Here is a 14238-nt window from a genome sequence, read left to right as displayed (position 1 = left end):
ACTAAATATTTTAGACTTTACATGGAAATAGGTTTTTCAGGGCGATACAATATTTATTTACTGACATAGGATGTTATATTTGATCTTATTTGTAAATGTAAGATCAAATTATTAATACATTTTTTATGATTATATTCAACTACGTTTATGTTTACATTCATTAAAAATAAAAAATCAAATTCTCATTCCTTTTAAACGATTTATTTTGAGTAATGATTGATATTAAAAAGTTTAATTTATATTTAAAAATATTTATTTCTCTTTTAAAATATCGAAAGATATTGAAATTAATACAATTTTTTAAAAGAAAAAATATTTCAGTTTAATTAATTGCATGCATTTAGGGAAGGGAATTTTATAAAGATCCTGTCAAAAATAATAACTATAAATATTTATTATAATGGATCATAGATTATCGCTAACTTAATAATTCATTATTAAAACAGAAGTTAACACATTCATCTAAATGCTATGAAGAAGAACCAATAAATTCTTAGAGAAACTAGAAAATTAAACATTTCACTTAATTATAAATAAAATTATTAGAAACACCAATATAGCGGTCAACACTCCAATGGCTACCCATTGTCTCCGATCTAAAACAAACGGAAAGTAACATCACATGCGTCACTTATGAAAAAAGTCAGAATCAAAAGATTTTATTGTCATTCATTGAATGACGTTAAAATTAAATGAGTAACATATTGTATAGTATACTATATAAAAAAAATTAATACTTATATATTTGGCCCTTCTTCAAACGATAAATATTGTACATTATTTTCAACATGCATTCATTAACAAGCAGTTTATAACAACATTATGCTTTTTATATTGATACTCTGCACTCCTAAATATTAAATAATAAAATAATAAATCTTTAATTAATAAATTTGATATTACTAAAAAATTAAAAAATAAAAAATAATTAAAAAATTAAAAAATAATGATATTGATTTTATTATTTATCATTTATAAAATTTGATATAGTCTAATAAAAAGATCTTTGATTTTTTATATATTTTAAAAAATGTTTTGATATATCTTATATAAATTTTAATAATGTTAATTAGAATGCAAAGAATCAATTTATATATAATATTATAAAGTACTTTATAATATTATAAAGTAATTTAATAATTTAATTGATTTCTAAAGTTACATTTTGAATTAAAATTATTCATACATAACAAGCAGTAATTGTAACATTTATTAAATTACAAAAGCTTCAGATTGATAATTCTTGTTAATTTTTTAAACATTGCATAAACACATAAATAAAAATTCTTTGCATAAACATATAAAAGCAATAATTAGAATAGAATGATACCTGTAAGACACAAATTTTGAATGAAAAAAATTATATTCCATGGTTGAGAGATCTTATAATAAAATTTTAGGTATAAATTGTTTATTTTTTGATTATTAAAAAAAATAATTACATAATAATTAAAATAAAAATTGAAAGTTATTTTTGATAAAAATTATATTATTAATTATATTAAAAATATAATAATATATATATTTATTATTATCTCTCAAGCAAAGAAATCAATATATAATGAATTCTTATTGTTGTAATTATTATTTAAATAGTTTTAATGGATTAGGAGTTTGGTACTTTACAGCAATATGTACAATATAAATAAAGTCTCCAATTTTATTTATCAGTATGTCTTCACAATTGGTCATTTATGCAAAATAATAAAGTATATATAATTTTTTCTTTTAGCTTTTAAATACAAACTAAAATAAACAATTTCTGTTTTATGTATGAATTTACAACATTATATTATTAATATTTTTTTAACAATGAATAAATATTTCAATTTTTAATTTTTTCATTTTTTTTTAAATGAAGAGAGTTTCAAACTATCTTATAGTACTTATGAACAATCTCATTCACATTGAGAAACAATCAATCAACAATCATCATACGTACAAATAATTGTTTTCACATTTTGCTCTTCTTTCTCTTCAACAATTTTCTTTCAAACTTTTCAAACTTTGTATTTTCGTTTACATTCATTACACACATAAAATGATTGGTACTTTTACAATGTTATATGAATATTTCACACTAGCATGTCCTAAACTATTTTTTATCTATGCCCTATCAATATTAATATCATATATTAATATCACATATACATTGGAAGTAGAAGTATCAGAAGTTTTAGAACATACTAAGAAACAGTATGTATATATCTATAAATGTGACATTAAAATTTTTCCAGGCACAAATTATTTGTGCTATTTTTTTTTATTTTTATATTTGACTTGAAATATTTGACAAAATTTAATTCTTCTAATAATCTAAAATTAATTGTATATATTGAGGTATTTTTATACAATTTAGCTATAATCTTTTAATATACAATAATTTTTTTAATTTTCTGATTTTGCTATTGAATTTCAAACTATTTTAGTGCTATTATACTATATAAATAATAATTACTTGAATTGTATTAAATTACAGAAATTTTAAAGATAATTATTTTATGGAAACTGCAACTGGTCCATTTTAATACTACACTTTTAGCATTTATTTAAATCTGAATATACATAACTTTTTCAAAATTTATAGATTTTCTAATTATTTTATATAGATTTTTAACAATTGTTTATATTAAAAAACTTTTTTCTTTATTCTTGTTTATTCTTATTAAGTGAGAAACACATTCATAAAATGTATTAAAACATATTGCATAAAAAACATATAAAAAAACACACAAATCAAAATATAAAATTTAATTCTTAATTTTTGAGTAATAAAATAAATAAAAAAGAATGGTAAAAATTTTTAAATTAAAGTAGTAATTATTATTAGATATATTTATTAATTTTTATTTTTATCTGATATTTATAACATGTCTTAATATTTTGTTAAAATTGTTAATATTTTATTAAAACATTAAATATTTAATTTTTCTCAATTGAAATAAAAGTAATAAATAATTTTAAATAATTTTTAATATTTAATAAATTTTATTTTAATTTTGTAATTTTTTGTTTATAAATAAAAAATTAAAAAATTTCATAAAATGAAATCAATATCAATATTTCATTATATGTATTAATTATAATGTAAATGCATTAAATGTAATTTAAAAATTAAAAAAAATAAATTTATAATTAATTTGACTGATTTTTTGCTTTAAAGATAATGCCAATTTAATGAGACTTCTACTCTCCAATAAATTATTTTTTCTAAATAATTACATGTCAATATAATCCTACATATATTTAATAAAAAAATCAAAAGTTTAAAAATAAGTGCAACAGTGCTAAGAATCAATTTAAATTAATTAAGAAAATATATGACTTATTTTCATAGGTGATTACAATATGCAGTTATTATAAAGATAAAATGAATTATTAAATTCATAACACAATTTCATAATTTTTCAGTAAATGTTAGAAATTATTAATTTTTAATAACACAACAATTAGATAATAATAATAAAGCCAACTTAACATTTTAAATAAATATTAATATTTATACTTAATATTTTAAATAAATTGATTTGAAAAAAATGAAATTGAAATTGTTAAATGAAAAAATATAATTTATAAATATTACTGAATAATTATGATAAAATTATAATAAAAATATTTAATCTCCAGAACATAAGAAACAGTTAGTTATTGTATTTGATAAAGATGATAGAGAAGAAGGTTTAGAGGCAAGATCAGAAACACTAGATGTTGCAGTAGTAGGAGCAGGAATGTAATTATTATAGTTACCATTACTCATATGAAGAACTTTGGCCATTTTTTTCATTGTTGCATCTAATTTAGAATCCGTTACTTCTAATTCATTACCAAATTCATCTAACATACTGAAATGATTGATGTATAAAAATATGTTAATTTAAAAAATCATTTTATTAATAACAAAAAAAAATAAATAGTAATAACTATTAAACTTACACTGCTTGTTCATCTAATTCAGTATTGATTTGTCTAGATACTGTTTTCAATGTTCCAATGCTTTCACCTATCATATCTAATTGCTCATCTTGTTGTCTCATCATGTCATTTTGTTGTTGTAAGGTATCTCCTAAAAATTGTCTATTTGGACTATCAATTTCATTTTCCAATTTGCTATATTTTGTTGTGCCATGATTGACAGGAACTCGAGCAGGACTATTATCTAAAAGTGGCTGTAAGATATAAGAAGATATAAATTAATAGATTAAAAAAATACCACATATAATGAATATTTATTTATTGAAATAAATTAATAAAAAATTTCAAAATATTTAATTAACGACTTGATAAATGTATTTAAATTACAGAAAGTTATATGTTAAATCATAAAAAGTTTATTTTATATACGATAGTAATGATATCAAATTCGTTGATTTACCGCATAAACCATTTTTTTCTTTCTGTAATTCTAATTGATAATATTTTATTTGTATATTCAGAAATAAGGGAACAAGTTTGATAATCACTATCAATATTATTGGCAATTTGACAGTTTTACATAGGTGTCGCATCATATACGGTAGTAATTTACGAGCGAAATTTAAAAGTATAAAGTGCTGTATTTGTATGCTGTATGTATATGTATCTTGTAATAAATATATATTATAAAATTTGAAAATAATAATAAATATTACAAATGTAATTACATTATACAATTTATTACAACTTATTTACAATATATTACAATTATAGTATTATAATTGTATTGTATTGTATTGGAATATTATGTTAAATCATAATCGAAATTTTCATTGCATATTTCTGAAAAATATAAATGATATACTAAATGACAAAAATTATAAAGTTAAAAGAAAATAAAATCATTTAATTTCTACAAACCTGTCTTGCTGTGTTATCACGATCCCGACCTCTACTTAAATTCATTTTATCCTTCATGGTCTGTAATAAATTAATAATAATTGATATATATATTTTTATAAAACTTATTTAAAAGATATTTAATCAAATTTTTAATTGATATAAATGTTAAATGTTATACAAGTATTACCTTAACTTCTTCTCGTGTTTGTTCGATAAAACTTCGTTGAACCGTTAATTCTTTGTTATCTATTTTAAACTTTGTTGGATTTTTTTCTACAATACGTATATATACACATACATACATATATATATATATAGTACGTTAAGAAAAATATAGAATATAGAATATAAAAATTTAAAATTTATAAAAAAGTTTTTCAATCCATTTTATACAAATATAGAGTTTAATAAATAAATAATAATTCAATATATATATATAGAATAATAATTCAATACAATATAGTGTCAATTATCTGAATTTTTCTTTTTCAATGACGGATTATCTGAATATAATGAGTATATATTTAAATTATATTTGAAAATGTTTTAAAAAACATTTTGAAAAATACATTTTGAAATAGTATCTACATTAATTTTTTATTTTAATATTCCAAATATATATTATTATATATATTATATATATTATTTTATATTATTATATATATTATATATATATGTTTTAATATATTAATATATAAAAATATATATTTCATAATATTCTCTTATGAGATATATATTATCATATATAATTATACTTGTTTGAAAATTATTGTTTTTTTTAATTGAATTATAAACATATTCATAAATTTGGTTTTTCTTAATCGATTATCTGAAAAATCACTTATAAAAAAATGATTTATTATTATCGAATAATCGACATTATATAATATTTCTAATAAATATGCATATTATATTTATTATTATTAAATTTCAAAAATTAAAAAAAATAATGTCATGGTTTATATATAATATATAATATATATTAAAGGATATAAATCGTATCTTCTAAATCATCAAGATCCCATTCGATTGAACGTAAAGCTTTCCGTAATTCAGTAGTAGTCCACTCTAATTCGTCGCGTGAGATTGGGATTCCCCCACTCACAGTAGGACTCGTGACAACATCCTGCAATTCCGTCCAGCGCCCGTATAAACCGCGATTTTTATTTAAGGCTTTACAAACTTCGCTATATAACAAAAAATAAATTTATACTATAAATAAAATTAATTAATAATTAGATATTAAGTTTCTAATATCATTAGTAACAAATATTTTATATTATATAAAATATATTATATAAAATAATTGTATTTTAAATTGTATTTTATATTAAAAATTTTAAGTAAATTTTAAGTATTTTATTTAATTAAAAAATTTCTTTTTAATAATATTAAATATTACTAAAATATAATTATATATTTTATATATTATAAATTATATTTTGTGTAAGTATTAGAATACTAAAATTAATTCGTAAAAATGTAAACGTTTTTTAATAATCATAATATAAAAAGTATAAAGAAATGTCTATTATTCTAAAGAATTTCATAAATTTTATAAATTTCTTTTTATAATAATTTACATAAATATTAAAAGACAATAAAATCTAATTGCGAAAAATTTTTCGCAAGTTCAATATTTTAATAAAAATAACGTCAATGTTGAACAAATTTAATAAATAGAATAAAATGTGAAAAGTTAAGATTAAGTATTTATAATATACGTACGTATTAAAATAACATTCAGAATAAATAAATTATTATAGAGAAATTTTTTTGAAAATTTCTTTAAATAAAAATTATTTTGAAAAGAATGGTTTTCTTTGTAATAGTTTATTCTATTTGTAATAGTTTAGACTATTCATATAAAGGGCTGATGTATATATACATTATCAATGTTATAAAAGAGACAACAAAAGTTTAGTAACTACATAAATTTGACGAAGCTGATATTAATTCATCATTGATAATTTATAAAATTAAAAAAATATTGATTTAAAATTTACGATAAGATTATAATTTTTACTTACTCCTTGACGACAAAGAACGGATTCTCTAGCGTCATTCCTTCTTTTAATTTAAAGAGGTGGCCTTTCTCGCCGCCTCACGGCACCCACAGAAATACGTATACACAATTTGTCGATCATCGGTAGAAATTCCAAACTTACAGAACTATTGATAGTCACAGGAACGATGACAATAATCAAATTGACACTTGCTCGCGCTCTACTGTTATGGTATACAATGTCGTGATGTATTGTGACGTCTGCTCTGAGTCTTCCTGCAGACGACTATTTATTCGATTTTTTTTAATTCGTTCGTGCGCAAACACGCCTCTCTAAAAGCCACTGTAATATTGATTTCGTGTAGAAACATTTAAAGTGAAGTTCACAGTCACTTATGATAACAAAAATTAATTAATAATCAAAATACGATAAAATGTATACAATGATTATTAAAATTTAATGCTTGATCATATTGTGTAATAAATTTAATGTTTTTTATGGCTAACTTAAAAGCGTTTGATTTATTCGACAACACTTGTTCATCTATATTCATAGATTGAAACTTGCGCATCAAAAAAATTATTTCGCGCCAATTCTTTAAAAATATTCTGATAAATTGTAGTACAAACATTAAATTTATTATTATATTTTAATTTAATTTCAATATAATTACGTATATAATAATTATATGTATAATTATAATTTATTATTTACATAATTAAAAGATAATTATATAATGTTTCTTTTTAATTAGCTACATAAACAAAATAAGTTTGGAAAATTGTACATATATATTTCTGATATAACTTCATAAAAAAAAATGAAAAAATCATAAAATTTTTAATTGATATAATAAATTAAATTATATTATATTATAGATTATAGAAAGATATAATAAATTAAAGATTAATAATGTTATTAAATAAAAATGTATGTATAAATTTTATTACATAAAATATTCTTATATAAAAATATATATAAATAAATTTATGTCTTTTTAAATATCTTATGTGATTTCTGTTTTTATATGATCATGAATTACAATATGTAGTGTTGATATTTTATGGCAATCTTAAAACGAATAAGTGAAAGAACATATTTAAAAATTTATGTGTATGTGTAAAAAGAAAATATTGTGTTGATACTTCTTAGTATTTGAGAACATATCATAGAGGAAAGCAGTGGCTGGCTTTAGAAGATAAAATTCGTAAGTAAAAAAATTATATTATATCTATATAAAATTTGATATCCATAACCTCTTTTCTTTTGATCTAAGTGCATTTAATTAAACACTTTCAATTTCATAAATCTATTTTATAAATATATTTTTCATAAAAAATTAATTTTGATATTGAAAATGATAAATTACATAATAACAAATTAAAAATATTTACATATATTTAAATATTTGCAATAACAATTTATTTTTCTGAATATTTTTACAGTTTATTAACATAAAATTAGATTATTAAAATATATTCGTGTTTTGTACATTTTTATTGACTTAAAATTTGCAATATATATATTCTGAAAGTGCTAAAAAATATGTTTACAAAGCTAATATCAATATGCAAACTGTATTTTTTAAGGATTATATTCTTACATTCTATTAAACATAAATATATATATATTACATATTTATTTCTTGTTATAGAATTCTTTGTAATACAAGAAAAAGTATATTTATAGAATATAATTTAAATATTTTAAATAAATAAAATTTTTTATATATATTAGAAGCATCACATTTTTATATATATTTTTAAGAATATAATTTTTTTTAATTTTTTTACTAAGCTAATAAATATACATTAAATGATTTAACAAGATTTAACATTTATAATTATATATGAATTCTTTTATATGTAATTCTTATATATTATATATATATAAATATTCTTGCAGGCATATTTTATATCTGCAAAGAATATTTTTGAATATTATACATAGAGTAGATTATATATATATACATATATTTAAATTAAAATAATATACCTTTTACAAAATAAATTTTGTTTATACTTGAGATATAAATTGTCAATTTTAATAAGAATGCACAATCAACATAATCCTTCATATTCATCTTCTTCATCATTATTTATATTTTTTGAAAATGCTGCTTGTGCTTGTTCTTTTTCAACAGTGTCTTCTGATGATGTTTTTGAAGCATCTTCAGATTCATTAATATTTATGTTCTAGAATATGATATATAAACACAAATTGAGGATTTTTATTATAATATATATATATATATGAATGAATAAAAATAAATTAATAAATAGAAAAATTTATTTTTTACTTGAACTTCATTTGTAGTTTCTTCCATTAATTTTGATGCGTTAGGAGATGTATATGATTCTGCTGCATTAGCTCTTACTCCTGGAGGAGGTATTGCATATTCTTGTTGTGGTAAAGGTAAACCTCTAGCAAGTTTAGCATATTCAACATCCATGTGTTTAATAAAAGGATTATTTAAGGCTGCTCTTGCAGCATCTGCATCTTCATTGTCATATGCTTGTAATAACATTTCTAATGTATTAATCTAAAAATAAATACAAATATAAAAATTTTAATATAAAAATTTTAATATAAAAATCAAAAGAAAATTTCTAAAAGATGATTTGACCTCAGGTGCTTCACAATAATTTCCCCATTCTTTGAAAGCTTTTTCAGCAGCTACTTGATCACCTCGAGCTAACTGTACTAAAACTAATGCTACTGTTAATCTACCAACAGATGGTGTATGATCTGTCTGTTGATGCATTCCAATTTCTCTACGAATTGCATCTGCTGCTTCATCATACATTTGTAGTTTTACTAATAATCTTGCCACTTTGCTCATATATTCTGCTGCTTGACGTGGACTATCTTCACCCTTCATTAAAAAATATGTTAATATAATTTTCAATTTTTATTATTATTTATTAAAAAGAAATTATATTTTACCATAACAATACTAGCAGCACGTTTAAACAAGTCTAGTGCTTCTTGTGGTTGAGTAGCTTCTATCATTTTTCCTACTTTATCAAGTACAGTTGCACCTGATTCAGGCGACCCATGCATCAAATATAAAGAGCAAGCACTATGTGCTAATTTTGAAACTTCTGTAAGATTTCCCATTTCTTTACAAATTAAAGTAGCTTGTTCAATACTCCTATAATATTATATATTGATTTATTATACATGATAAATAAAAATTTTTTTTTATAAAATATATCATTAAAAATCTAAAAAACTTACTTTGCAGCATGAAACCATCTTTTATGCAGTAATGTTAAAGAATAAATATTTTAAAATTATATAAAGCAAACTCAAAATCATACTATAAGATGAGTCATATAAAATAATTATTTTAATTATCTTGTAAATTATTACCTATATAATAAAAAATTTCATAAAAAAAATTATATGATATAAATGGAGATATAATTTAATATTATTAATTTCTTGCAGATATACATATAAAGAACATATAAAAATCAATTTTGTTTTTTTTTAAATAAAATCATAAATTTTTTAATACATCAATCAATAATGATTATTTCTCATAAAAAACTATTAAACTGTTTATACAAAAAACAAATATACAAGAAACATTCCTCTTTTTTCATATAGTGAATTTTACTTTTTTTTCATTGAAAATTATTTATAGCATAAAGAATTGGATCATTAAATTAAAAATTATATGATTCTATTAAGAAAAGATTTCTATATGTCTATTTATCTATTTATAAAAAAAATATATTATATCTTCATCTATACAATGCAATTTTAATATGTTATTTTATACAATAAATAATTTAAAAATTATTATATGTGTAATCGTATTACATAATTCATCCTGTACATTTAAATACAAGAAATAAAATGTTGTTTAAAAGAAAGGATACGATCTATTTTCTTTATAACAATCGGAAGCTTTCATTAAGCAATCTTTACATTGTTGATAAGATTTTGCTATTCTAAAGCAAGTTGCTAGAATAAATAACAGAAAATATGTTATTTATATAATATTATATCAGTTACTAGAATGTTTTATTTTACATACTACTTTAAGTTATATATATTATATCTAATATATTTTACCTGCACTTGTATATTCGTCAGCCGCAACTTCGAAATCAGGTCTCCATTTTAATAATGATGTTTTCAAGCTATAATATAAAATTACCTTATTTGAATATATGAATCGATAAAAATGAAATTATTTTTATATTATAAAAAAATATATATTATCGATTTCATATAAAAAAATTGTCGAAAACTAGATTAATTGTTGACATAATTTTATATGACTTGTCATCTTGCATTAACAATACCTTTTTTCAGCTTGTCGTATATGAAGATTTCCTTCTTCAATTTTTGACATTTTTTTCCGAATGGTGTCTTAATTTGATTTTCGTCAGATTTTATGATTGTCAGTAATGAAATGATTACTGTCAGAATTATTTCTGTATTGAATGACTATTATCGAACCACCGTACAGACAATAGATTTTTCGTTCTACACGATTTAAATGTGTTAGATTAGTTTATCAATGTACGTGTTATTTTACATTGTATGTGAATATCTTTGAGGTCTCTAGTAGTCTTACCATTTTCGTATCACTTCCAACTTTATCGATATTATATGTATTTTCACTTAGTTAACTGCATGTTATAAGATTATAAATAACAAATGAATTGATTTGACAAATAAATAGTATAATTTTTTGATAGATGCTTCAGAAATCCTTTCTATTTCCTTTGTTATCTAGCCAGATTTTTGTTTGTTTAAATTCTACTGTTATAGTTGAATGGTCAAAACTGATATATCAGATTATATTGCTTTGTGAGATTATCATTCTAAAGATACATTGTAATAATAAATTTCAGAATATCTATATTTTTTATATTAAAAACTTACATTACAAAACATTACATTATAAAACATTATTGTCATATATTGTCTTGAAAAAGAAAATATATAATTGACATTTTATATTTCGTCTATAGTCACGAAATAATTCTTAGTTTTTAATTTAATTTAAATATAAGCATAAATACCAAGAGAAAATAAAGGATATGATGAGAATATGAATAAACCACCAATATTTTTCTTTCTTTACTCTCAATACTATATCTCAACATTTTAATACTATATCTCATTTTAATACTATCTCTTTATATTTTTGTTTATTTCTTTTTCATTATTTGCACTTTTATTTGAATTGCAGAATGCATTTAAGAAATGATTCTGATTAATTTTATTATTTTCTTTACATAAGATATTGATTAACAATCTTAAAAATCTTTGTTAATATTTTTTCTCTATATTATATAAATACTAAATACATACATTTTTATTTTTTATTATTTTTTTTAATGTTTTTAACATATTAATATAAAATTAATTTTATTTATGCATATTTATGAACTAACCTAAGAATATATTGTATTATATAATAATATGTTTACTTATAAACATATAACATATTTTTTTAAAAATAAATCTATTTCTTCACGAATATTTTTCCTTTATTATTCCTTTTAATGTTATTATCCATTTTTATATAAATAAGATGTAAATTATAATTTATCCATTGTCCATCCATCTTTCTTTCTTTCTTTTTTAAATGATACAAATATTTAATAAAAATATATTTCGTCCATAAATCAAACAAGAATCGAAAAAAAATGTTTTGACAATCAGCGCCATCTCGTGTTTGGATTATTGAAGCTCCGACTCATTACTAGCATAACAGAATATGCAAGGAGGTATACGAATTAGCGTGACGTCATAAACAAGGAAAACAATATCTTTTTAGATATGGCGTTCCTTGTCTCTGAATTAATATACTTCCTTATACTTCTGCTATGTTAATAACAAATCGAAACTTCGACGATCTAAACACAAGATGGCGTTGATATTCAATTCTTATTTATTTATTTTATTTTTATAAAAATATTTTTAATACTTGAAAAATAGCGCTAAAAGTCAATTCTTATATCTTATCCTTATTTTTTATCCTTTTTTTTTTGTTTCATTTGCACTAATTTCAATATTTCTTTTCGATGATATAAAGTATGGTATGATAATTAAAGATATTTTCATTATTTTTCTTTCAAAATTATAATAAATTTTAATTTTCAATATAAAAAATATAGATATATTATCCTTTGAGATTCTTATATAAAAACAATAATAATTCTATATTAAATCTGATTTTAGATTTTTAGATTGGTCAGAATTATAATTTTTATATCAAAAACAAACTAATTATTTCTATATTTAATTACAATTTTTTTTATCTCAATAATAGTATTGTCTTAATCTGAATTAATAATATAATATTAAAATGATAGAAGCATGAAGATTATATGATACAAAATGCATTGGATGATCTATTTTATATCTAATCTATGATATAACATTTGAAATTTTATTTTTAATTTCTCTGCAGTAGATGGTGTTGTAAGTAAAAAATTTTGATGTTGTGCACGCGTTATACTATTTCAAAGCAATTAAAAATATTATTGTTAATATTAATAATTTAAATTTAATGCTATAGATGTTAATATAGATTTCATGTATCTGTGATTTATTGCTTTTTCTTCATGTGATATATATATTTGTATTGTGTTTTATTTATTAGTTTATATGTGAACACATTGGCGGGAAATAAGAAGACATTGTGTCAAAATTTATTACCTTTATTTTAATATAACTTTTATTAAATCAATTAATTTTAACGTTTTAACGTTTGTAGAACTAAGTAAGTTTATTTATAGTTTTTTACTATTATTAATATTCTTTGTTCATATTACATCATAACCTTAGAATATATATGTATTTTTTTAATTAATAATTCTTTTTTTTTTTATATTTTATGGTTGACATTAATGTGTTTCTATAAAATAAATAAATAAAAATATCAGATGGCAGAAAGATTGGAAGATCTTAATTTACCAAATGCAGTTGTAACAAGAATTATAAAAGAGGCATTACCAGAAGGAGTTACAATTGCTAAAGATGCTAGAACTGCAGTAGCAAAAGCATCTTCAATTTTTATATTATATTTAACATCATCTGCAAATATAATTGCTAAAAAAGGAAATCGTAAAACAATAAGTGGTCAAGATGTTATTCAAGCAATGACTGATATAGAATTTGATGAATTTGTTGATCCACTTCAAGAATCATTAGAAAATTTTCGTAAAGCTCAAAAAGAAAAGAAAGATGCAACATCTAAAAAAAAACAACAGAAAAAGGATGAAGATGATATAATAGAAGAGGAAGATGGTGGAAGAGAAGTTATGGTTTTTTGATTTTATATTACGAATATAAATTATAATATGTAAAAAAAAAGATATATATACATATTTTACAAAATTATTATATAAATAATAAAGTTAAAGTCTAAACTGATAAAGTTTGT

At 20.1% G+C, this 14238-nt stretch overlaps 4 protein-coding genes across 11 annotated transcripts in view; 2 read left to right on the top strand and 2 right to left on the bottom strand.

Moving 5' to 3' along the window:
- Positions 1-376: 376 nt before the first annotated feature.
- LOC147658753 (syntaxin-6-like) lies at positions 377-7383 on the bottom strand. Of its 4 annotated transcripts, none has more exons than XM_086908859.1 (7): positions 6846-7383; positions 5809-6002; positions 5003-5097; positions 4834-4893; positions 3934-4166; positions 3748-3842; positions 377-596 (listed from the first exon to the last, which is right to left on the bottom strand). In XM_086908859.1, the coding sequence occupies exons 1-7, from the start codon at positions 6878-6880 to the stop codon at positions 520-522; spliced, it is 789 nt and encodes a 262-aa protein (XP_086764985.1). In that variant the 5' UTR covers positions 6881-7383; the 3' UTR covers positions 377-519. The 4 variants fall into 4 exon arrangements, with proteins under 4 accessions (XP_086764985.1, XP_086764978.1, XP_086764969.1 ...); XM_086908852.1 differs by having other exon boundaries at positions 5003-5128; positions 5810-6002; positions 6846-7116; XM_086908843.1 differs by lacking the exon at positions 377-596 and having other exon boundaries at positions 3602-3842; positions 6846-7368.
- A 517-nt stretch (positions 7384-7900) lies between these two features.
- LOC100870380 (FIGNL1-interacting regulator of recombination and mitosis) overlaps positions 7901-14238 on the top strand; it is a 25886-nt gene continuing 19548 nt past the window's right edge. For 2 of the 3 annotated variants that reach the window (XM_086908684.1, XM_012484635.3), the window contains exon 1: positions 7901-8028. The gene's annotated coding sequence lies outside the window, so the exon portion shown is untranslated. Of the gene's footprint in view, positions 8029-13261; positions 13275-14238 lie in introns of those variants that run through there. The other variant, XM_086908683.1, reaches the window with a different exon arrangement.
- Positions 8221-12599, bottom strand: LOC100870021 (gamma-soluble NSF attachment protein). 2 transcript variants are annotated; one of them, XM_086908795.1, is made up of 11 exons: positions 12242-12599; positions 11416-11665; positions 11141-11324; positions 10908-10975; positions 10712-10796; positions 10062-10079; positions 9768-9975; positions 9448-9696; positions 9121-9363; positions 8817-9016; positions 8221-8739 (listed from the first exon to the last, which is right to left on the bottom strand). In XM_086908795.1, exons 3-10 carry the CDS (start codon positions 11188-11190, stop codon positions 8882-8884), a joined length of 1056 nt encoding a protein of 351 aa, XP_086764921.1. In that variant the 5' UTR covers positions 11191-11324; positions 11416-11665; positions 12242-12599; the 3' UTR covers positions 8221-8739; positions 8817-8881. The 2 variants fall into 2 exon arrangements, with proteins under 2 accessions (XP_086764921.1, XP_086764917.1); XM_086908791.1 differs by lacking the exons at positions 11416-11665; positions 12242-12599 and having other exon boundaries at positions 11141-11413.
- Positions 13139-14232, top strand: Chrac-14 (DNA polymerase epsilon subunit 3 Chrac-14). Of its 2 annotated transcripts, XM_086908890.1 has the most exons (3): positions 13139-13274; positions 13456-13575; positions 13739-14232. In XM_086908890.1, exon 3 carries the CDS (start codon positions 13739-13741, stop codon positions 14126-14128), a length of 390 nt encoding a protein of 129 aa, XP_086765016.1. In that variant the 5' UTR covers positions 13139-13274; positions 13456-13575; the 3' UTR covers positions 14129-14232. The 2 variants fall into 2 exon arrangements, with proteins under 2 accessions (XP_086765016.1, XP_086765009.1); XM_086908883.1 differs by having other exon boundaries at positions 13198-13575.

The sequence above is a fragment of the Apis florea genome, unplaced genomic scaffold (genome assembly GCF_048593485.1).
Source record: "Apis florea isolate Af1SG1 unplaced genomic scaffold, ASM4859348v1 contig_1767_pilon, whole genome shotgun sequence".
Lineage (NCBI taxonomy): Eukaryota > Metazoa > Arthropoda > Insecta > Hymenoptera > Apidae > Apis > Apis florea.
This window is presented reverse-complemented; position numbering and strand designations above follow the sequence as displayed.

Bases quoted from the DNA above. Each gene is read 5' to 3' on its own strand.
- LOC100870021 (XM_086908795.1), bottom strand. From the start codon at position 11,190: ATGTCAAAAATTGAAGAAGGAAATCTTCATATACGACAAGCTGAAAAA. The intron at 10,797-10,907 runs GTAAAATATATT...TATTTATTCTAG, and splicing joins TGACGAATATACAAGTGCAG to CAACTTGCTTTAGAATAGCA. The intron at 9,364-9,447 runs GTCAAATCATCT...ATTTATTTTTAG, and splicing joins ATTATTGTGAAGCACCTGAG to ATTAATACATTAGAAATGTT.
- LOC147658753 (XM_086908834.1), bottom strand. From the start codon at position 6,880: ATGACGCTAGAGAATCCGTTCTTTGTCGTCAAGGA. The intron at 4,167-4,833 runs GTTTGTAGAAAT...TATATCTTACAG, and splicing joins GTGATAACACAGCAAGACAG to CCACTTTTAGATAATAGTCC. The intron at 3,843-3,933 runs GTAAGTTTAATA...CAATCATTTCAG, and splicing joins GAATTAGATGAACAAGCAGT to TATGTTAGATGAATTTGGTA.
- Chrac-14 (XM_086908890.1), top strand. From the start codon at position 13,739: ATGGCAGAAAGATTGGAAGATCTTAATTTACCAAATGCAGTTGTAACA.